Source organism: Pyricularia grisea (genome assembly GCF_004355905.1).
Source record: "Pyricularia grisea strain NI907 chromosome Unknown Pyricularia_grisea_NI907_Scaffold_8, whole genome shotgun sequence".
Lineage (NCBI taxonomy): Eukaryota > Fungi > Ascomycota > Sordariomycetes > Magnaporthales > Pyriculariaceae > Pyricularia > Pyricularia grisea.
The window spans coordinates 1,584,432-1,607,062 of NW_022156721.1; the positions used below are offsets into that span (position 1 = coordinate 1,584,432).

Genomic DNA, 22,631 nt, shown 5'->3' on the forward strand with positions numbered 1-22,631 from the left:
CCTGGAATTTGCCGCAGGCTCCGCATCTATTACGCCGGAAAGCCACGTTTTCGACGCCGAGGCGATTGGCGCCCTAAGAGGGCTACAGGCGGCAGCCAGGGCCCAGCCAGGCGCCCGGATCTGGATTGGTGTGGACAGCACCTCGGTTATTTGGGGTCTTAGAGGCGACGCGCCGCGTTCGTCCCAATGGGCCTTTTTGGAATTCCATAATCTTGTCGATTTATTTCGAAAACAAGGTACCGAGGTTCGGGTCCGTTGGTGCCCTGGGCACCAGGGAATCCCGGGAAACGACCGGGCTGACGAGCTGGCCAAGGCCGGCTCCGCCGGACCGCCGGACCCAGACCCGAGGGCTCAGCAAACCACGTATAGCGGTGCCGGCACGGTCCTTAGAGCCATCCTTTCGAATATAGAAAAGGACTGGTGGCGTAAAGAACTCTGTGAACGGTCCCCCGCATATAGGGAATGGAAATTCCAATACACACCAAGAAAGGAGCCCGAGGAACTGCGTTTGCCAAGACCCCTACTGGGCCATTATTTGGCCATGAGGACCGGCCACGGCGATTTCAAAGCCTACCATGACCGTTTCAACCACCAGGATGCAAACACCTCGTGTGCCTGGTGCTGGAAGCGGACCTCCCCTGAACACCCGGTGCACTGCCGCTTTTCGCGGGCGGTGTGGAGAAACTGGCCGTGGCCTGACAACGACCGGCCGGTCGGGCCGCCAGACCGCGCCCAACGCCGCAAATTCTTCCAGACAAGCCTCGGGCAACCGAAAAGCTTTGAGGCGTTTTCGATAGCCACCAACTATTTCAGCGCCCGCCCCAGAGCGGCCCGCCAGCGCCCCGCGCGCCACGAACGCACTTTACGCCTAGGGACACCGATCGTAAGCGACTCGAACTCTGACGAGGAATAGATTTATTGCCTTTTCACCCACACCTCACGGCACAAGCCGTCAGACGAACCCTCCGTACACCTTAGGCACGGGGTCGCGTCAGTGAACTAACCCCCTAAGCAGGACCGGGCCCGAACCCGGTCAGGCACGATCCGCCTCTGCCCTCCTTGTTTTCCCCCTGTGTAAATAAAGAAGATAGAACGCGCGCCGAGATACCCCTCGGGAGGTTGCTAACGGCCGGCTAACAAGCCGGGCCGAGCCCGGCGTTAAATAATACTACTACTACTACTACTACAACCCCTCAACCCCCAGGCAAGCCCTTGGTATACGGTGATTTTAACGAACTCAAATTCCCGCCAAAGTACTACTAGGGTGCGAACTCCCATCAAGGTCACCTGAGCAACACAGGAAAAGAAAAATATTGTAACTTAATCGCCAATCCCGTGGCCTATTGTAAGCGATCTTTATTCGGTTCTCTCCGGGCAAGCTGAGACAAAGATGCTACTGCTACTATAAGGCGTATTTTGAGGGGTGACGAAAAGAATTATACTCCGTAAATCAATAATCTGCAAGATGCCAGACTTGAGCTCATCCAAACAAAGGCAGGTCACACGGGTATATATGCCCAATGAGGAACTGCGGTATGCAATTGAGCTGTTGTCTGCGGCCTTACTATAGGGTTGCTCCCATACGACTTACTTTGACCCGTCTACTTTGAACGAGGGTCATGAGAAATCCAGGGCTACATGTAATTACGGTACTGTCACTGTCAAGCACTTGACAAGGTAAAATGCAAGCTTGGGAGACGGTATGCCTAATGGCTTCCAAATAGGAGGAAGACCGGATCACATTGTCCCAACTTCACTAGTCTGAAGAACATGAGTGTTGGCTCAAATTGTCCTCGAAGGGACGCAATTTCAATTCGAAATATCCATGCCTGGGAAGGCACCAAAACTTAGAACACAATTGATCGTTACATCGTGACAAAAAAACTTCATCTTTTGCTCCGCTTAGTACGCCACCTGGGAGTTCAATCCATCCGCCTCTCGTGCCCAGTTCCTGTGCATAGCAATGCTGTGGAAGAACTGATCCAAAAAGTCCTTTCCACCCTTTGCCAGGTCAACAACCTCCTTCAAGCTGTCAGCTTGGACGTTCCTGACAGTGACCACACCGTAAGACTCCATCACGTCTGCGCTCGAAACAGTGACTTCTGGAAGCGTCACAGCCAACTTGACGAGATCCACACCCTCGCCCGATGCTCCAATGGCCTTCAAATGACCAAATGCCTCGCGAATGTAATGCAAGGCACGTCCGTTCTTTGACAACGTCTTGACTGACTCAGCACCACCGGGCACATAAACGGCGTCGACCATGGTGCTTCGGAAGCCCTCGAGGTGGTGGTCCGGCTTGAGGCCGGCACCGCTGGAGCCCTTGGTCTCGCCAGCAGCGTAGATGGGCGAACGTCGGGGCGCGATCACCAGCGGAATAGCTTGAGCAGCTGTGAGGGCGGCCTTGACAGCGCGCAACTGAACCGAGTCATAGCCGTCGGCGATCAGGATGGCAACCTTACGTGAAGCGACGGTGGGATTCTCGGGCAAGAAATCAAACTGGCTCAAGCCCTTGGCCTTGATACCCTTGTTTTCCTTGGTCGCCTTGTCCGGGATTTGAGCACCGACCATCTCGGCTACCTGCTGTGCGAGACCGATGTCAATCTCAGTGAGGCGGGAGACAAGGTTGTTGTACACAACCTCCTCCTCGCAGTGGTCAAGCTCAAAGGAGAAGGCGGCCAGCATGTGGCGCTTCTCGACATCTGACATGCTGTTGAAGAAAAGCTGCGCCTGCGAGATGTGGTCGAGGAACTTGGCACTCTTGGTGCGTGCCTTGATACCCTGGATCTTGGAGGCGTGCTCGACATATCCGCCCTCCTTCACACCATCGGCTGGCGGATTCACACCGAACCGGTTAGGCCAATAGTTGACCTTGCCCTTGGTGATGGTGTGGCGGCTCTGGCCGTCACGGTTGAAGCTGAGAACTGGGCAGACTGGCCTGTTGATGGGCAGCTCCTCCCAGTTGATGCCAAGACGCGAAATCTGCGTATCGAAATAGCTGAAGTTGCGACCCTGCAGCAGCGGGTCGTCCGAAAAGCCGATGCCAGGCACGACGTGGCTAGTGCAGTAGGCAACCTGCTCCGTCTCCGGGAAGAACTCGTCGATGTTGCGGTTGAGCTCGAGCGTTCCGATGTAGTCGACGGGGATCAGGTCCTCCGGCCAAACCTTGGTGGCATCGAGGATGTCAAAGTCAAACTCGTGCTCGCGCGACTCGGGAAGAACCTGAACACCAAACTTCCAGCGTGGGAAGGCACCGTTTGCGATGGCCTCCATCAGGTCCTTGCGGTGGAAGTCAGGGTCCTGACCGGCAAGCTTAAGGGCCTCGTCCCAGACCAAGCTGTGCACACCAAGCTCCGGGGTGAAGTGGAACTTGACAAAGTGTCGCTCTCCCTTGGCGTTGATGAGAGTGTAGGTATTGACACCAAAACCTTGCATCATGCGGTACGACCTAGGGATGGTGCGGTCCGACATGGCCCACATGAACATGTGGGTGGCCTCAGAGTGCTGGTACATAAAGTCCCAGAAGTTGTTGTGTGCAGACTGGGCTTGCGGGACCTCGTTGTCTGGCTCGGGCTTGCCGGCGTGGATGACATCAGGAAACTTCATCGAGTCCTGAATGAAGAAGACTGGGATGTTGTTTCCGACAATGTCCCAGTTGCCTTCGGGCGTGTAGAACTTGACGGCGAAACCGCGAACATCACGGACCGTATCGGCGCTTCCTCGGCTGCCCAAAACGGTGGAGAAGCGCAAGAAGACGGGTGTCTCACGCGATGTGTCTGTGAGCACGCCGGCTGTGGTCAAATGCTCGATGCTCTTGTGCAAAGTGAACTTTCCGTGTGCAGCAGTGCCGCGGGCGTGCACCACTCTCTCGGGGATGCGCTCATGATCGAACCTGTGGATTTTCTCACGAGCGATCTGGTCCTCAAGCAACGAAGGGCCTATTTGGTCGTTGCTGGTGACGCGCAGCCAGTCATCAGGGTTGGTGATCCTGACACCGGCGTCTGTAGTCTGTCTTCCCTTGTCGTCTGGGGTCACCGTATTCCTCGCGAGGTCGGAAATCTTGTCGCCCTGTGAATGCATGACGTATGACTTGCCCTTGCTGAGGGTGTCTCCGATATCTTTTAGAGACGCCATTTTGTTGCCGTTCTGCGGTCAAGTCAACTAACCCTTTGTATGTGTGTGAGGTAAGATCAAAAAGAGGTATGTTTTTGATCAGTGCCTCGGATTAGGTGTTATGGTGAAAAATAGCAAGAAGGAAGATGTGAGAGGAAAGTGAGAGAGGCAGTGAGTGACACAGCTTCCTTAATATGATCGACAAGATGGGGCAGAGCAGATGTGCTACGCTTCAATTCAGTGTTGAAGAATCATTGGGGCCGAGTCTTCCCGCCACACCAAAAAGGTAGAAATGCATGAATTGCGCGGACAATTCACGTTACGGAGCAATCGTTCCACAGGTCGTACCTTCTTTGACAGAAATCATCGACGTCAACGATGTTGGATTTGACGCTTGGCAGGTTATTGTTGCCGTATCGGGAAGCAGCGATGGAGAACAGCATGCGATATAAAGTGGAGCATATTTGGCTTTTCTAAGCTGCAGTCGCTGCAGCTGCAAGTTGAACGACAATCTACCAGGAAATACATTGATTGGTATTCCGAATGCGGAGAGGAAGCATGAGTAAAAATTGCCCAAATGTTGCATCACTATGCGGTTGTCAAGTTGCTTGTTTCTTGATGCCAGGAGCGCTCAAAGAAATGGTAGCAGTTCGAAAACAAATTTCGTCCAAGTCGGGGACGTCATCAAGATGTCAAGTCGCCAAGCGCCCCCGATCGCTTGTGAATCCCGGAGCGATGATTGGTTGCGTAGACCCCAGCAAGCCCAGGTACTGAAGGCAACCCCACTAGATTGTCGAAACCGGCGGCTCATGGTGGGGCTTCAGTTGATGACTTTTGTTGCTCCATGCACACATGTTGTCAACATTCATTCATCCACGTAAGGATGGAGTAGACTAGTGTAGTCTATATGGTACCCCCGCCTCAATTCCGGTCACAGGGGAGAAACAAATATCGACAATCGCGATCGAGCTGCTGCAGTGTTTGTTTGGGATGCCCAAAGTTAGTATCCGCTGTCAACTACCGAAACTGCTGGTTCACATTTTGTCGCATCAAAAAGGCGCCATAGAAGTCTTGCTATTTGTAATACAGTACCGGTACATTGTGCCCGTGCGGATCGACCATCTCTTTCCTTTTCCGACAAGATTCTCCTCATTGGGACGGTGTCACGCCTCGTGGCAGCAAGATCTCGCGCCTCCATCGACGCGACATGTCCACATCGATTCCCCTTCCGGGCCCTACCCATTCCGATAAACACAAATACATACTTTTGATTCGTTTGCTAGAGACACACTGCCAAGAATGCATACATAGCTTACTAGGCCTTGGCTCTTGAACCTACTACGAGTAGGCACCGTCTGCAGTATGTAGATCTTGTCAACTTATCAGTGGACCTAGCGTACCCTTGGCTACGGCGGGGGCATGAGATAGGTGAGCAATCAGTGCGACTTCTCATCCTTCCATTATGTCTACCTGCTACAAAGACATCGGTACTCCTTTATTCCAGGGTATCAAGTTTTCCTACATACCAGCCCCGAAACTCGTCGGCAACTTCCCTTTCCTTTATTGCAAAGACCACCTCGAGTCCATCCCAACCCTCAGCGGCCGGGACCTCCTCGGCCTTCACCCCCTTCATGTACACGGGCGGCGCCTCTCCCAGGATAACAAACTTCCAGGCATCGACAACGTCGCTCATGTGATGACCCAAACCATCCACTCCCCAAGCCCCCAACACAATCTTGTTGACGCCCTGTCGTCGAAACAGACGCAGGATCGTCCGCATCCTGACCGTCAGTGCCTCCCAGTAGTCCTGGTAGGTGGGGAAGAGGGCCATTCGGTGGCCCGATAAATCGGATTCCGAGTCATCCCCTGACTGGCCCCAGAAGAACACAGCATCCTCCAGCCCGTTCCTCCAAACGAACCTAGAAAGCTGCCCGGACGCACTATCCACAACCTCGAGGCGCTGGGTGCGAAACATGGCTGCGGTCACGACCTCGATGTAAAAGTGGTCACCGACCGGCAGCATCTTCGGCTTGTTTTGGTTGTCGCCCAGGCCGAAGTTGTCCTCGGAATCCGCAAACACGAGAATGTTCTCCTGAACCGTGAAATTATCCGGCTCGCGAAAGTCCCACTCGTCGAGGTCTTTGAGTCCGTGGTAGAGTGTGGTCCTCTCCATCAAGGACTGGTGGTCGGTCATGGGCTGCCTTTCAGAACCCCCTCGCTCCTCTAGGTCGCATCCACCCAAGGTCCGCAGGCCACCATCCAGGGGAGCCATGTTGAGAACGCCAACACGGCACGTAGCCGCCTGTGTCGTGCCGGCAGCGCCCGAGAAGCCAACGCGCTCCGCACCCAGAAGTTGTGCGGCATGGAGGCTATCTCCCACGCACATAGACATCTTGACGTGTGGCTGGTCACCGGCCAGACCGACAGAAGGTGTAGAGTCCTGGAAGGACGCCAAGGTATAAGGGGCCGAATGCTTGGCCCTCGGCTGGTCCTCCAGGATCTTGTTGACAGCGAAGATGTTGGAGTTTCGACGCCTCTGCTGGCGCCGGATGCGCTGCTGGCCACCCGGGGTAAGCCAGTCTGGTTGCTGGGTGCTCTTGTCCTCTGAATCCTTGACGTGGTCTTTTCGATACCGGGGAGGGGCTCGGGGAGATTGGAGAGGTTGAGCGGTGGCTTGGAGTTTTAAGCGCCTGGAGCGTCGGAGCTGGTTAGGAGGCCGAGGAGACTGGCTTCCTTGCTTGCTTTCCATCTTGACCGCTTGTCGCTGGCAAATTACACTGCTTGTGTCTTGTGCACTCGTCTATGTGCTGTATAATACTGTGTCTAAGGATAATCGCAGATATTGAATCGTAAGAGAACCTTTTGGGGGATGTGACAGCATTACTGATCGAAGACAAAAGGCAGAAGGGATGGTCCTTTATATACAGTGAATGTTACCGTGGTGATTTGAAAGTTCTATTCTGATGCAGCAAGTGCATCCCGGTGAAGTAGTTTGCGGGTTTACGCTGTCCACCTTCCCTCATTAGTGTTTTCATGTGAAGCGCAGCATCATGTCAATGCAGTCGCATATCGTGTGGCTGGGTATGTAGGCCGCATATAGTGAAATAAGGTAAGTAGGTAGTTACCTAGGTACCTACCTTGTGAAATTTCTCCCATGCCTACGCAGGATTCCGATCTAGTAAATCAGTCCACACTCGACATGATTACCCCCTGCGTGGACCACTTACCACATGACTTTCCTAATTGTATTCATGTTATCTAGAAATTACGATTGTTGACCTGCGCTTGACTATGCCGCTTGAACTGGGAAAGAAGACATCATGGGCGATCCGACCAAGCATGTGTGGTCCCCCATAAAGTTAAACTTTCGAGGGTCGCGCAGTAGCCCATGCATTGCCTGATTGTGAACAAGCAGTGTCGGAGCAGTCCACTCTGGAATTATACAGTTTCTTGTTTGGCTTCATGATAAAATCATGATTATGATCAGTCATTCCTTATACCAATACAACAACATTTAAACAGACAGGCCAAGACTACGACCTCGACGGGAACCACCGCACAGAGTGATACCAATCATGATTGGCCACAGATGTCGAGTCTTTCTTCCGGGACCCCGTGCCAGTGTAAGTCTCCCGCATAATTCACATGGCCTCTGACCGCGTTTCCACAGCGACCGACCCGGAGGTTGGTCGTTCACTTAGACGGCTCGACGCAGAGTTGAAGCTAAAAAAGGAGCAAAGAAAACCATGAGGTGATTTATTTGAACATAGCTCTTGCGCCTCTCTATTGACGGATTCGATGGCAACAACACCAAAGTCAGGACACCACTTGAGAACAGCCCCAGCCCAGTTATTCAGAAGAAATTTAAGAGCTTAATGAGAAACTTGCGAGTTGATCCGTAACGGAATAAGTGAGGAGAAGGCGCATAAGAATTAGGAGCTCATGAAAATGGGTTTAAAGAGTCTAATGCCCTGGAGGAAGACGCGTGGAAGGCAGAGAAAACATTATTGTAACGAGTCACCGAATCTGGTACATTGACAACTACTTCATACGTCGATGGTCAACATGATATGGAACTAAGAACTTGTCAAAAAGCGTAGATGTGTAGAAACAAAGTTGTGATTTCTTGGGTCACCACCCACGAGAAAAAGGACGAGGCCTGCAACGACCACACTAGCTATGATCAGGGGTGAAGGCGTTTCCAATAAAGTAAGAACGTACATGAAAAGCAGCCGGGGTATAATACATCATTAGTCATTCATAACATAACAGTCGTCTGAAAAAGACTTGTCCTGGGCATCAATCATCGAACCAATCTCTATACCCCAAACGTCAAACAAGGAAAAAACCCAGCCAAATGAGATTACTCCAGCATCGCAAAAAGTGGTAGTCCGTCCTAGGCCCCAAGGGTCTGCCCAGAATATACCAGCAGGTGATGGGGGATGTCTGGAAATGGGATACACTAGTCGCACAAAGTGGTACATGAAAGCTTCGTCTCTAAGGCGAGTAGTTGTAACCGCCAAAGATGCTTTATTCGAGCCACGAGTCTCGAGTTCTGATTCAATTTAATAGGTCGTCATACGCACCGAGTTGCGGTTAAAGTTCCGTCGGAGTCTGTTCAGCCTCACGAATACGAGCGAGCGCCTTGAAAGCTGCGCTGCCTCTATCTCCACGCTCTCCAAATGAGGTAGTTGATTGCCCGAAGCCTCGGCCACTGAGACCAGGAGGTCGTGCAGCCACTGGTTGACGCCATCGCGGCGTCTGACAGATTCCTTGAAGTTTCGGATATCGAGATGTTCGAGGCTCCTGGGAAGAAACCCTGGAAAGTCGTCCGGCTCCAGGAGGAAGCTGGGGCCGAACAGGGCCCGCGCGGTAATGGCCAGTCTGGTCAGCTGCTGGAAGTTTCCAAGGCAGTGAACTCTGCGGGGCGCTCCCAGGGCAGTTCGTTCGGTGCGGGGCTTTAAGTTAAAGCACAAGTCTATCTCCAGAGATCTCAGTGTCGCAGCCAGCGGTGCAAGATTGTTGTTGATTAAGTCATGCCCAGCTCCTGCCGGGAAGTTTGACATTCGTACCAAGATCAGACCCAGCTCTTCCACATGGGTGCAGGATGCAATCTGTTGTATATCTCGGGCTTGCATTGTCGTGTCAGTGACATCAAGCTTTTTGATGGAAGAAGGCAAGGGTCCACGGAACCAGTTCCATCCAACGGCCAAAGCTCGCACCCTGGTGTAATTGACTAGTTTTGTTACAAACAAGTTGTAACTCCCAATCGGTTCTTGGATAGTGGAGCCGTTTTCAATGTCATGCTTGTGCCCATCCATGACTTGGACTTGTTCCAGATTTTTCAGAAAGCCCTGGGCTATTTCTGGACGCATTAGTATCTGGTCCAATACTACCTTCGGTGTTGAACAATTTTCAAGCACCCTTCCAACGAGCCCATCAGACTGTAAGTGTGCACAGGTCACTGGGAACCCGATCGCGGTTATTTGTTGGCTCAACATCAAAATGCCGAGATAAACTGAGCCGGGAGTCCCGGTCGTTTTTATGTACTTTTGTAGAGGGCACGGGTACGTAGAGGGCATTTGGAAATCGTTCTCCGGCGTAGTCAAGTTAAGTGTCGACAAGATCCTGTGGTCTTGGCGACTAGCGATTCTCATATCAAGGCTCTTGTCAACCCAGAAATCGAACACTTTATCACCGTTCACGTTTTCTCTACCAAAGGCTCTGGCTGTCAGGTCGCAGCCCGAAAACACGGACTGGACAAGAGGACGAAGGCATGGGTTCTCTAAAAGTGTCCGGAAGAAGAGCACCATGCTTTTCTGTCCTGGCTTTTCGTCGATTCCCTCGGTTGTTGGTTCGTTGTCAGCTGCAAAGACCGCTGTCTTATAAAGTTGGCGACGTGCTGCTGCAAGAAAAGGCTTCGACGTCAAACAGAGCGTATACATCCTGCTCCTGTGCTCGACGTGGTCTCGATACTGCAATGTTCTCTTGTTGCAGAGGATGGAAGCACCGTGGGTAGCATCGTGGGTCAAGTAGCTGACGATCTCGGCAACCAATTCCTGAGGCAGGCTAGCAATGGTCTTTTTACTGGCCAGAGCAGCCTTGAATTCTCGATCCTGAATCAAGTCGTGGAGAAGTCCATCGGACTGGTCATCTAGATGTTGCATTTTGTGATTTGAAATTCTGACCGATATCTGATACAATCATCCGTGTAAAGATGCATTAGCCCAAGTAAATCTGGGCGATAACATTGAGGGTAAAATTGAACTGTCCATCACAAAGGTTCAAGCATACCTTTGATGATTCAAGTCATTTTTAGACAAGCATGCCAAATATGCGAAACCAGGTCGTGGGCGGGAAATGTGATCTGTGAGCCAAGTTCCTGGCTGGGCCTGGCGAGGCTGCAGTGTACTGTAGAAGGATTGCTGATAGCCTGGATTTGTACGTAAAGAACGAGAAGGATAGGCCTGAGTCTTCTTGGGCGCGAAAACGGGAAGCTTTGATTGACTCCTGTGCCAGCGGCAGAGAAGAGAAGGTTCAAAGAAAGGATATACCAGAGGATAAGATCACTTGGAATACAAACAAAACAACGTGATAAAAGGAACGGGACTTGTGGCAGTTGATGGGAGGCATTCCTACCAGTACACGCACAACGGGCGGGGCTGCAAGTCGCCCTGTCACGTGTCGACGCGTTTGTATGAGAGTGAGAGAGAGAGGAAGGCATAGAAAAAGCTCAGATATTGTTTCTTGGGTTGAGGGTAGGAGAGGAGAAATGGTGGTCGTTTGCTTCTCAGGTATTTCCGCCCTGTCAGGTCACCATTACCAAGATGACTTCCATACACGACACTCAACAGCAAGTCCACTTCTATGAGCCCATTTGAGCTATGATTCCCTGATTACATTTCATGCAGGTTGGAGATTAATTTGTCTTTTAGAGCACTGTTCATTGGCAGCCGTTATTCGTAGGCCCTTTCGACATTGCACATCCCACCATCAGCATCGATCTGCCTCATTCTACGGATTAGACTGTACCCAACGAGTACATTGTAGACTAGAATCGTATCGATGAAAAACTTCGTAGACTGTTTCGCCTGTCTGCAGGTAAGAAAGCTGAAGACTCACGCACTCCGTGTCGACGAGGTAGGCGCAGGTGTCATGATCAGAAGCTAACGTCTGCAGCAGAGTGATCTCACCCCTCACTCATGCCAGCTTAGTGGCAAGATGTAAAAGGTTCCCGAGAGACGATTGCGACCAGCTTAAGCTACAGATTGCTCGGCCCACGGCAGCCCTGAAAGGATTCACTTGATAACGGCGTCGGTATCAGTTTCGATCGACGTTGTCCCTACCCGACGATGCCCCGCTGCTGAATGCCACAAGGAAGAGGATTGGAACTAGGCTGCCTTCCCAGCGACTCCGAAAGAAACTCGAAAAATTTGAACCATCTTTGCTGATGCTTCGGGTAACCAAACTGCTGCTATGCTCTGAGAGCTTGTCAAGATAACGGTCAAGGCTTCCATGCATTTCTGAAAGTTAAGGAAACCTCTACCAAGACGAGATTTACAACCTTCAAGGCTCCTAGGAGCTGCATACAACCTTGGCTGAGACTCACGACATCTGTGCTGCGCAGAGGCCATGCTTGTTTTGAGATGAGGTGTTCACCTTTTGAATGGAAAGTATCAAAGTTGATACCGCCAACCCACCTGTCTGTCTTCCTGCCTACTTTCTGAGACCGGACCCCATACTGCTTATTATCTGCCGGCTCATCGGATCTTGGGCTGATAGACGCGACAGACATCCTACTCAATACTTGCCTCTGAATGCCAACTCAACGTCCACATACACAATTGTTGCGCCGGAATCTTCCTGAAGATTAAAGTATACTCTTGTAGCGACATAGCCAATTGTAGCTCAGATGTTGCCCTTGCGGTTAGTGGGAAACAACCTCTGAAACGTTACTAACAAACTGAAATTCACGTTTCATGAACGCACAAATTTCCTTCACTGCACTAGCCAGCCTAGAGTGGCATCATGAGTCGCTCAGAATTACTTGCGGACTTCCAATCAACGACCAAGCGGCTTTATCGGTCTGAAGCCAATCACTCGCACGAACGCAGAGATCCCATTGCTGTGGATAGTGGCAGAGGAACTTCAATTTTCCTGTCAATCGGCGGAACTTTACGTTTCACTGCGTAGTTTCGCTGCAGTGAGCATTGTTGTCGTTCGTTTCGGATGAAGCCAGTAAGGTAAGCTTACATACGTCATGGTTCGGAGACCCTTATTACCTACCCAAGGGATAACATTACCCCGCCTGAGTTGACCAATATTTGATGATTAATCGCCTAGCCATCTGCGTATAGTAGGTATGCGCCCAGGGAAATAGAACACCCGTCATCAGCAAGTGCGACTCGACAATAAATATACTGCGCTCATGTCCTTGATATAAATAGAGAAAAGGTCCCTCCTGGTCTATACCTTACCTATCTGTGTCGAATCAGGAGAAAAAAAAAGCATAGGCGAAACTTGGATTGACATATCATTGTTAGCAAAACCGCTCCAATCTAGAACCAGATACCATGGCTGCATCACAGAGCGACTTATCTCAGCCCTACATTCCCGTAGTTGGTCATGCCACTGGTGGCTACTCAAAGGAAGACGAAGCGACAGCGACTTGCTACTGCGGCACTGTTCAATTGGCATTTGTGAGCATATCCCATCCCTCTTCTTTGGTTTCCTTCTCGATCATCTGTGCAGTCAATTGAACCAGGGTAGACTGACCTGCCCGCGGTCATCATTCATAGCCCACCTCGAAACCAGGACTTGGACCTCGATTTGTCTGCCACTGCCTTGACTGCCGCAAAGTCACCGCAACCATGTTCGCGTCCAACTTCACAATAGTAGACCCCTACCTACGGCACATCCGGGGCCGTGAGGCATTGAAGCAATGGTAAGCAAGTGCCTTTTGGCCTTTCACCCTATTGTCTGTTTTGACTCCACCCATTTTTGCATCATAAAAGCGCAATTGACTGATCGGGAAGTACACCTCGCAGGACACAATCGCGTACCATCACCACAGGCAACTCCATGACCAACTACTTCTGCGGCAACTGCGGCTCACTCATGTACCGCGCGAGCAGCGGGTTTCCGGGCAAGTACTTTTTGCGCCTGGGTCAAGTCGACGACTTCCACCTGCACGAGACGAAGCTGCGGCCGCAGCTGGAGCAGTTTGTCGAGGGGCGCGTCGGGTGGCTGAAGCCGATCGAAGGCCTCAAGCAGGTCAATGGGCTGCAAACAGCTGCTGATGTGGAAGGGTTGCCTTGAGAGATTATTTGGGGGAAGAGAAAGAAGATCGAGAGGGGAGGATTCACGATTTGAGAGTAGCATTGGTCGATGGCCTGAATCGCTTTAGCGCCAAAAAAAGGAATGTGAAAATCGATGTGAGAAATGTACATGACAGTTAGCGGTGCATTGGGACGACATTGGGGGCCGCTGCTACAGGAGTCACTAGATCGGACGTCGCATGGCTTAGCTTCCTCTCCTGAAGATCGATGACACGATAATAGATTGTGGGGCAGATAAGAATTCAATCGTGTATGTTTACAAGGTCTTCCTGGTATCAAGAACATGACAAGGTAGAAAAGTTTGCTGACCGCACAGGCACTCCAGCACCTACCAACACTTCTAAAAGTGTACACGCGGAGAACACCCCCCTGCGAATAATTAATCATCAATGCTGATGCTTACTTACCATGGTGCGACTTTGAGGGGACTTTTTTTTTTATTTTTATTTTTTATATGATGGGAATTGCCTCAGCTGGAACCGTCAGTCTGGGATTTAGATTAATAGCGATGTTTTGGAAATGGTCAGTGTTCTCCCTTGGCGTAAAAGCTTTTTCCATATTTGTGCATTCTCAAAATGAACATCTAGACCTCGTTCTAGTTCTAGAACTTGGAAGGCATTAGCTCCACCTGCATAGCACACTGTAAATTATGAGCAAAGTTCGGCTTCCAGGTATGCTTATAATATCCACCTCTTTGTCATTCGAAAATATCCGATTGGTATATTTCACGGTTCACTGACAGCCCTATGCTAGTATTAAAGTTGCTTAAAATATGGAAAGCACGCACAAGGGTGAGCCGTAATTGGAACAAACAATCTGCTGGTCGACAGAAAAAAAAAATCTTCAGCATGACGCGCGCTGGGTACAGCGGCCTTCCTGACCAGTCATGTGTCGATACGAGAGATCGGCACCAGTCACGAGCTTTTTATACCAAATTTTGCTTCTAAATGGAGAGAATACCCGATTCATGCCATCTCTGCCATGATTTACTGATTAAACCACACCTACTCAAAAATTCATTTGGCAGGTAGATTGAGATCAATATGGCAACAGCTAATTTTGAGAGAGAGGAAAACTGAGTCTTTCGCGCTCTACCAAAAATAACATGGTACGAGCCTAGAGCTTACAAGTTTACCGTCGTTAATGGCTTCCAAAAAGCCATTTCCAGGTATACATAAAAGGGGTGCCTCATCCCCATCCAAGAATGTTTCTTCATCTTCTTCTCCCCATCCGGTTTACAACTGATTAATTCTGCCTAGTCCTTCCTTTCCTTAATTCTTTTCTCTCCTTTTTCATCGATTTCCTTTGTTTTTGGCTTTTTCTCATTCACATTAGTGTCTCTTCCCGTTAAAAGTCTTTATCTCAATTCCTTTAGTCGTCCGTCTTGACAACCTTCATTTTACCTTTGATCTCAGTTTTACTTCGTTTTAGGGCATAGAAAAAAGTTCAACAGACAATCAATAACTAAAATAATGCTTTTCGCCAAGATCTTCCAGCTCGGCGCCGTCGCGGCCTTCAGCTCCCACGCACTCGCCATGGCCGCCGTCAGCATCGAGGGAGAAGCCAGTCTCAAGGCCCGTGGAGAGGAATCGGGCGAGCAGCAGCAGCAGCCGCCGCAGCAACAACAACAACAACAACAACTGCTGCAGCAGCCACAGTCGGGCGGGACTCACGGCTTCAATGCCATCAAGACCCAATCCAGAACTGGCAAGACAGGCGTGGTCCCAGCTCTCATGGTTAACGAGGGCTACCCTGGAAGAGAGAACCGCCTGAGACGACCTGCGCGGAACTCGAATGGTGGTGGTCTGCCCACCATAGACGAGGATAAGTATGGCCTTCTGAGCAATAGGTTCAAACAGAATTCAAGGCTCGTGTATTACCCTCAGCCCGAGGAAAGGGGCCGCGGCATCAAAGCAGCGCCCCGAAAGATGTTCAACACAAAAACTGTCCATCCTGGATCTGTGGGCACGCTCGTTTCGGAGGGTCAACCCTTGTCTGCCGCCGACGTGCAAATCCAACAGCCCTTCCGCCCTAGGAAAAAGATAGGCAAGAGTGTCCGCACGCACAGGCAGTCGCCCGCCTATGCTCTGATCCGGGCCGCAGCCTAACCTTTTCCTCAAGTCTTCCTGCCTTCGCGCCAGTCAACATGGAGCTTCTACCCTACTTGTCGGGTCGAGGAAACCTCGGACGGGAACTTGGACCCCTTTCGTCGACTGGTCTTGGCATCTAATCAATTGCAAAGGGTGCACAGGCCTACACTTAATGTATTGTTTCTTTGTTTTCCTTTTCTTGTCTTGTCTTTTCCTTTTCTTGTCTTTTCCTTTTCTTGTCTTTTCCTTTTCTTGTCTTTTCCTTTTGTCTTGTTTCCCCCTTTCTTTGTTTTCTCCTTTTCTTTGTTTTCCATTAGCCTTTGATTTTCCTGTTTCTTTATTTCTCCTTTTCTTTGTTTTCCTTTTGCCTTTGATTTTCCCGTTTCTTTATTTCTCCTTTTTTTTCTTTTTTTCTCCCTTTTCTTTTTCTCATTTTCCTTTTATCTTTGTTTGGTTTTGCTTTTATATTGACGACATGGCATGATGAGAAATTATGTTTTCTTTTATTTCTTTTGTTTTTTCGGAATTCAGTCCCCGAGCTAATTGCTATGCAAGTATGTTCTCTTTTCTCTTCTTTATTTCTAGACCTGTTAGCTTGAAATTTAAAGGGGAAAACTGCAGGATTGAGAGTTGTGTTTTTCGCTTGAGGGTTTAACTCTGGGGGTACGGATCCCAGAAATTAGTTCTTAGTTGCGAACGCCATAGTATGTCTTGCTAGTGCGTCTGAAATGTAAACCTTTAACCAGCCCTGCCGCTCTTTCTGAGTAATGTTTTACCAGTAATAAAAGTGAAGTCCTCGCTGCTACGCTCCAAGGAGTAACGCGAAAGGTTCCTGCTTTCCTGCAGGGTCGGAGCTCTTGTCTGCACTGGGCAATAAGACTGCTTGCAATTACAAATATTCCTAGTGGATCTTCTCCGGGTCATCATCTCAGCACTGTAAAACTTGCATTTGCTGCACCGCGAGGTACATTGAGGGACAAGAATAAAAGAACGAGTATACTATCTATATCAGAGAAATTGAAATCCTCACTCGAGAATACCGAAACACTACTCCGAAAACAAAGGTTTCCATTCTCATGTTTGGCGGTGGCATAGCATGCACAAAATATAGCAATGTCATCCTAAAAGCTGTTACGAGATTCTTTCTTTGGCGTAACTACGAGCTATCCACGAGACATTATATTGTTAAATCTAGGTTGGCGGAATTTTTTTCGCACAATGTGACTTCGCTAGCTGTGGCCAACGGCCAAATCATATGTTACATCCATTCTGGAGGAAATACTTTCGCGATTTGGAAATGCCCAAACAGATTAGTCCCACCAATGCGCAAGCACTAAAAAATGATCATTAAGGGTGCATTTACGCAAACTTCACTAGACAAGTATGTGCGAATGGTGGTGAAAGACAAGGAAAGAATCCACTGGCAAGTAAAGCAACATATAATTGATATGGGCTTGCCGTACGAACTATTTTCACAAAACTTGGAAACGATGATGTTTCTGTTACTGCAATAATATGATTTTTCATAACCCAGGTATATTTGCCAACCGCAATATGTTTTTTCTTTCTTTTTTTCTTTTTGGAACCACGGCCAATACACCTAGGTAAAATACGAGGTGATACAACGCAGCGCCCCAGATAATGTCATAAATGCCGTGGGCAATTTCCATACTGCCAAAAGGGCACTTCATCCACTAAACCACTCACATCGGTTATTTCGTAATTATGGTATTTCCATACCCTAGCTTTTCCAGCCCTACGTTCGCCCCTTTGGAGTGACCGGCAAGGTTAAAGCTGGGTTTAGGTATGGATAATGTCACGGGTGTTATCCAATCTGACATCGTCTGAAAAATGTATGGACTGCATCGAGGTTAAATACAAAGCAGCAGAGAACCAACTCTGTTCATATAAGGTTAACTTGACGAAAATGCTCCCATACGGTCTTTACGCCAAATGGAATTCGACGGAAAGTTTAGCAACTTTCACCACTCCAGGCATAACTTCTAATGTTAAAAACAACATAACGACTATCCTGGGAAGAAGCAGCACCTTGTTAACCCCAATGAAATCCACTTTTTCCAAACTCTGATGGCATCGCGATCACCCGAGTTAAAGGAGGCGGTTTTATGCACAAAAAGATTCCCTTCTTCGGGACGATTGATAAGAATGTTCATTCCTCCCGAAGGGGGGCTCGGCAAATGATAGCAGTTTTCGAATATTGTGTATTAATGTGGTCAGGTGGGTCATAAACACGAACCACACACGATCGGGTCGATTTAGAAATAAGGAATCGCGTTCAACCTAAAAAACCGAATAATTTTCGAGAATTATCTTAAAATTTATAATTGATGTGGAAAATTATTAATCATTAACACAGCCGCTCCCTATCCATCTGCACCTCCCGAGTGTCAAACGGCAGTAGTATAATGTGAATAAATGTTACGAATTATACAAACTTAGTGAACTGTTTCTTGTTTATCAATTAATATGCGACATTTGGTCTCTCATGGAACAACCATACTGGCGGCGCGATAGGCGCGACTCACCGCAAACGGCAGCGTGACATGATCGGTATAGGTTTTGGCGGCTGTAAAGACTCCAGTCGCGAGCAGAGTGAAAACGTAAACGTTCGAAAGGTTTAGTTTTTGGATTGAGGAAAATTAGGAGTTAAATAACAGTTAAAACTGAACGTGAAAAGGAAATAACTTCGACACAAAATGTGTAATTGTTGGTGGGTAGGTAAGTTAAAAGGATAGTAATTTTAAATATTTTAACGCCGAACGCTACTAATTTTTGCTGGCTAGATTCGTAATATTTGTATAAAGTGGATTTTAATGCTAATTTTAAATTCAAAACATAATCTCTAAAGTTAATAGGCCCAACCTTTAACGTTTGGCTGTTTGTTTATGGGTCTTCGATTATACCGACAGCTTATTAAAATATAATCCTCGATTTGGTTTCGGGGGAACCGAATTCCTATTATAATAAAAAGTGAAAGTTGTGGTTAAATACTTAACTTAAATTAATATTTTACTATTATACTAATGATTTCGTACTATCATACCAAAAGGTAACAAGAGGTTTAAACATACTCTTGGGTTCAATTTATCGGCTCGAAATTATGTAAACTGAACAAACTTTGCGGAGTTTCCCTTCACGTTTAATTTTGTTTTCATACCATGTGGTTTGTTCGATTATTTGTATTTATTAGCGCCAGGCAAGCCGCAACTGCACGTAAAGCATGCCGGTGTGGTAAAAATACGGTACGTTATATATAGGCTGTTAAGCAGGCCTTTATCCCCTCTGTAAGGATTAGGCCCTCTAACCTGCCCTTAAAATTACGACTCGGTTCCACCAGCCTCGCCGCTGGCAGGCATCGCCACGCCGAGTCAGGGGACGGACAAGGGGTCCACTAATCCCGGATTTAAACGCGTCTCTATAACGCGCCGTCAATTATAATTTCTCTCCTCTTTCCAGTTTAAAATATTGGTTAATAATGCCTAGTATATTAATAAATCTCCCATGTATACCTGGCCGTGACAATGATTGTGGCTACGAAGGATGTATTTAGCGCAACTGTTGGGGGGATCAAGCAACATTTATGTATAATACTAATTACATTAAAGTAAAACAAGTAATATAAACTTGGAAAAATAACTAGGGTCCACATATAATCCCGGTCCCCATATAATCAATGTTTTAAAGCTCCACGTTATTTATATACCCCGGTTTTTATAGTTGGGAATAGCTCCGTCCACTTTAGGAGCGCGGGAGAATTTAATTTAAATATTACCACTTTTAATTAGCCCTTTTATCCCATTTACTGGGAAAAGCAGATGCGGCCCCATTTTAACCACATAGTGAGTTTAGGAATTGCATTTTGCTGCATACCGCACTTACAATATTTCTACTTAGCATTATTTTCTTATTAAAATTGTCGACTAAACATAGCCAAGTACCTCACCGGTTAGGAGGATTAGAAGTTGGCTTTAAAGCTCAAAGGCCACATACCGGCGAATATAATTTATTCAGCTGACAAACTAACAAATAATATATACATTAGTTTCGGTGTTGCGTTTACCCTGGCCGTGAAAATGTGTGTGTCCCTCCTGCGGTGATAAAGGGATAGGATTATAGCGCACCAAAAAGGATTAAAAATTTTTAAGTCCTGTGCGTTAACCTCAAATCGCAACTATTTTTATTATTTATAAGGCTCGCCCGAAATTCGTCCATGGCTTACCTCGACATTTATTCAATGCGATTAAAATTTGTTAGCAAAAAGTAAGGTCAGGTCGGTTGCTAGGCCAGCCTCCCCCAACCTATGCAGTTCACCGTTCGAAAGGAGACGCTTTGCACAATTAAAATCTGCGTACGCGTGCCGCGGGCTTTGCATAATATCGCTGGTATATTTTTGTTGAAACAGATTTTATTTGGGTATATTATATATAGGAGAGCCGTTAATATTTAATAAGTACCAAAAGCTAAATAAAATTCTACAATAAATTTAAATGGAGATTATCGAAACTTGTAATGCAAATGTAAAATGGAGGAAAAAAAGTTGAAAATCAAACCCTTATAAATACCATTGATATTTCCCTCCTTTCATTTACTTTTGGAAAAATCCCAATCATTACAGAATACGTTCGCTCGTTTATATTTCGTTGAGCTCCACAAATATCCAAACCACGCTAATCACTATTTATTTCACCCATTTACCTTTCAAAAATGCGTTTTACATTTACACTCGTTGTCGCCCTTTTGGCCCCCGGTGCAATTAGCGCCGGTAGTTATTATGGAAATGCCAATGGTGCCAAGCTTACCGCATCTAGTTTCCAGGCATGCCCTAAAGATATAGGTGGAACCGCTTGCCTTTCAACCTGCGATAAAACGAAATGTCCTGTTATTGATGAGTCATTGGAGGGCTGTGATATATGCCCAAAGGAAAAGAGGGACAGTTGCCGTGAAAGGCAGAAAAGAAAGCTGCGCAAAGAAATTTATAATCCCAAAAAGTCCAGGAATACAAATAAACATCCTGCCAAATTATTCGGTAAATTACGAAGTTTTCCTGAAATTTATCGGTTATTATAAACTAACTTTTATTGGTTTCCGTAATCGTCCGCGCTCTTTGGAAAACAGGGAGGGTTTTTTTGAGCGCTGTTTGGGCGCAATTTGTTGCTGCTGGTATCTTGAAGAGTTTTGTTATTAAAATTATAAATTATAATTTTGATGTTTAAATAAAACCTCCTCTATTCTGCAAAAATAAACCGAACTTGTTACAAGTTTTTCAATTATATGGTTTTTCGACCAGTTAAATTGGCCAAAGAAGTAAGAATGGCTTTAATTTACAACCTTTTTCGGTTTGCGCCGCTTATAACGGTAACCAAATAGTGTTTACTTTCCAACGTCGTTAATAATTCATGTTCCCGTCGTAAAAATAAAAAACCATTTATTAACAGGCCTTTCTTATTTAATTAAAATCCCGCTATAAGCGACGAAAATCGACAACTTGTCTTCAAATTTAAACCAAAATAATTTTTAATTGGACCCACAGTGTTACAATTACAACCTCGGGGTAATCTGTTTTTATAATAAAGTATAGTGGGTTAAAGAAATTGAACGCGTAATTTGGTAGTTGCGTATTTTGTAATAACTGCGGTAAAGTTATAATTAATTCTTAGCTAAATAGTATATTTATTACTGTTGAACAATCCTAAATTAAATTTATTTATGTGTTAATAACCGTGTTTTATTATAGATTATATTCTTTTAACATCAGGTGGGGTTAGGTCACCTTTTACTTGGGCAATTCTAGTTGGCTTTATCGGTGCGCGTTTATTACAATTAAAATATCAGGGTAGTTTATTCTTATAATTAAATTTTATAACTCCTCGGCGCGGGACATTGTGGATAAAAGTAATAAAAACTTTGATACTAATTTAAATTGATTTACACCACGGGGAAAGCAAAAACCTGTTGCCTTTAGCTCTGGAAAATGGTTATTTGTCCACCCAATGTTAAATATTATCCGGTAAGTCTTGCCTTTTATCGCCAAAACGATATCAAAATTAATTAACCAGATCAATTTGTATCGGCTGAGATTTTCCCTTTTATTCGAATTTTGGGAAATAATGGTTAACTTTTATTTATATGCGCAATCGCCCAAAACATCTGCGGTATTGGTTTGGCTACTTTGCCCGTCATTCGCCAAAACGAAACATTTAGGGCGGCGGTATATACCTATATTATTATATAGGATCTTTTTACCGAGCAAATAACGCAGGTTAAAACCGGTGGTTATTACGTATTGTCAAACGATATTAGTAAAAATACTTTTCTTTTAATTCGAGGCATATTTACAAATGGGATTTTCGGGTTTGTGTTAATAATATGGTTGCTAATAGGGGGATTCGCCGCTGCATCACAGGCATCTTCCACGTAATATGCCCCACCTGGCCGCTCTATTTTAGTTGCAGCCATAGCCAGGCTTGCATTTGGTTTGACCAAACTCAAGCTTTCACATTGACAGCTTTGCGAGGCGAGCAACTATTGCACAGTCTGATAAACTGCAACAGAAGCCTATGTCCGTATCAAGTCGTAGTGTGGCGTCTACCCATCCGGCACAAACCCCTCCTGCATCTTTTGCAAAGGGTTGGTTTGTGTGGAGGACCCTTTTCGTCTCGGTATTAAGGTGGCTCCGTTGGCACGTCCCCCCACCTCTTGGGCCAGTATGCTGCCCTTTTTTCATGTAGGAGCCTTGGTCAAGAGTTAGCTCGCCGAGCCAACCATACAAATCGCACCCTTGGTTGTAAACTGTAATATTGTAGCGCCCGCTGCGGAACTGCCGGATCCACATACCCATTGTCTTGCTTGACTACCCTTTGCTAAGGCGTCTCCGGTTGTGGCACGTAAAAAGTCCTATAACGTTTGTGATCAGTTATTTCCTAAATTAAGCTCGCTCGCGCTGGCTAATTACCCACATGATGGTCATATTTTCAGGCACAACCTGAAGGATGCTTTGATGAAGTTCTGGATACATGCGCGATATGTGAGCCATCTTTCGCGCATTCTTGGTACGTGTTATTATGATACC

The 22,631-nt window shown here is 47.2% G+C and overlaps 6 protein-coding genes across 6 annotated transcripts; 2 read left to right on the forward strand and 4 right to left on the reverse strand.

Moving 5' to 3' along the window:
• Positions 1 to 1,902: 1,902 nt before the first annotated feature.
• Positions 1,903 to 4,134, reverse strand: PgNI_12131 (uncharacterized protein; the record flags this gene model as incomplete). The annotated part of the gene is made up of 1 exon (XM_031132086.1): positions 1,903 to 4,134. The coding sequence occupies one exon, from the start codon at positions 4,132 to 4,134 to the stop codon at positions 1,903 to 1,905; it is 2,232 nt and encodes a 743-aa protein (XP_030977071.1).
• Positions 4,135 to 5,608: 1,474 nt separating this feature from the next.
• PgNI_12132 (uncharacterized protein) lies at positions 5,609 to 6,862 on the reverse strand (the record flags this gene model as incomplete). Its single annotated transcript, XM_031132087.1, has 1 exon — positions 5,609 to 6,862. One exon carries the CDS (start codon positions 6,860 to 6,862, stop codon positions 5,609 to 5,611), a length of 1,254 nt encoding a protein of 417 aa, XP_030977251.1.
• Positions 6,863 to 8,678: 1,816 nt separating this feature from the next.
• PgNI_12133 (uncharacterized protein) lies at positions 8,679 to 10,280 on the reverse strand (the record flags this gene model as incomplete). Its single annotated transcript, XM_031132088.1, has 1 exon — positions 8,679 to 10,280. The coding sequence occupies one exon, from the start codon at positions 10,278 to 10,280 to the stop codon at positions 8,679 to 8,681; it is 1,602 nt and encodes a 533-aa protein (XP_030977072.1).
• Positions 10,281 to 12,613: 2,333 nt separating this feature from the next.
• Positions 12,614 to 13,660, forward strand: PgNI_12134 (uncharacterized protein). The gene is made up of 3 exons (XM_031132089.1): positions 12,614 to 12,812; positions 12,912 to 13,057; positions 13,161 to 13,660. The coding sequence occupies exons 1-3, from the start codon at positions 12,687 to 12,689 to the stop codon at positions 13,429 to 13,431; spliced, it is 543 nt and encodes a 180-aa protein (XP_030977249.1). The 5' UTR covers positions 12,614 to 12,686; the 3' UTR covers positions 13,432 to 13,660.
• A 1,263-nt stretch (positions 13,661 to 14,923) lies between these two features.
• On the forward strand, positions 14,924 to 15,559 carry PgNI_12135 (uncharacterized protein; the record flags this gene model as incomplete). Its single annotated transcript, XM_031132090.1, has 1 exon — positions 14,924 to 15,559. One exon carries the CDS (start codon positions 14,924 to 14,926, stop codon positions 15,557 to 15,559), a length of 636 nt encoding a protein of 211 aa, XP_030977250.1.
• A 6,747-nt stretch (positions 15,560 to 22,306) lies between these two features.
• PgNI_12136 (uncharacterized protein) lies at positions 22,307 to 22,595 on the reverse strand (the record flags this gene model as incomplete). Its single annotated transcript, XM_031132091.1, has 2 exons — positions 22,307 to 22,456; positions 22,515 to 22,595. The coding sequence occupies 2 exons, from the start codon at positions 22,593 to 22,595 to the stop codon at positions 22,307 to 22,309; spliced, it is 231 nt and encodes a 76-aa protein (XP_030977068.1).
• Between the last annotated feature and the right edge of the window lie 36 nt (positions 22,596 to 22,631).

Coding starts and splice junctions, on each gene's coding strand:
- PgNI_12134 (XM_031132089.1), top strand. CDS start 12,687: ATGGCTGCATCACAGAGCGACTTATCTCAGCCCTACATTCCCGTAGTT. Junction 12,813..12,911: donor GCACTGTTCAATTGGCATTT/GTGAGCATATCC, acceptor CATCATTCATAG/CCCACCTCGAAACCAGGACT. Junction 13,058..13,160: donor CGTGAGGCATTGAAGCAATG/GTAAGCAAGTGC, acceptor TACACCTCGCAG/GACACAATCGCGTACCATCA.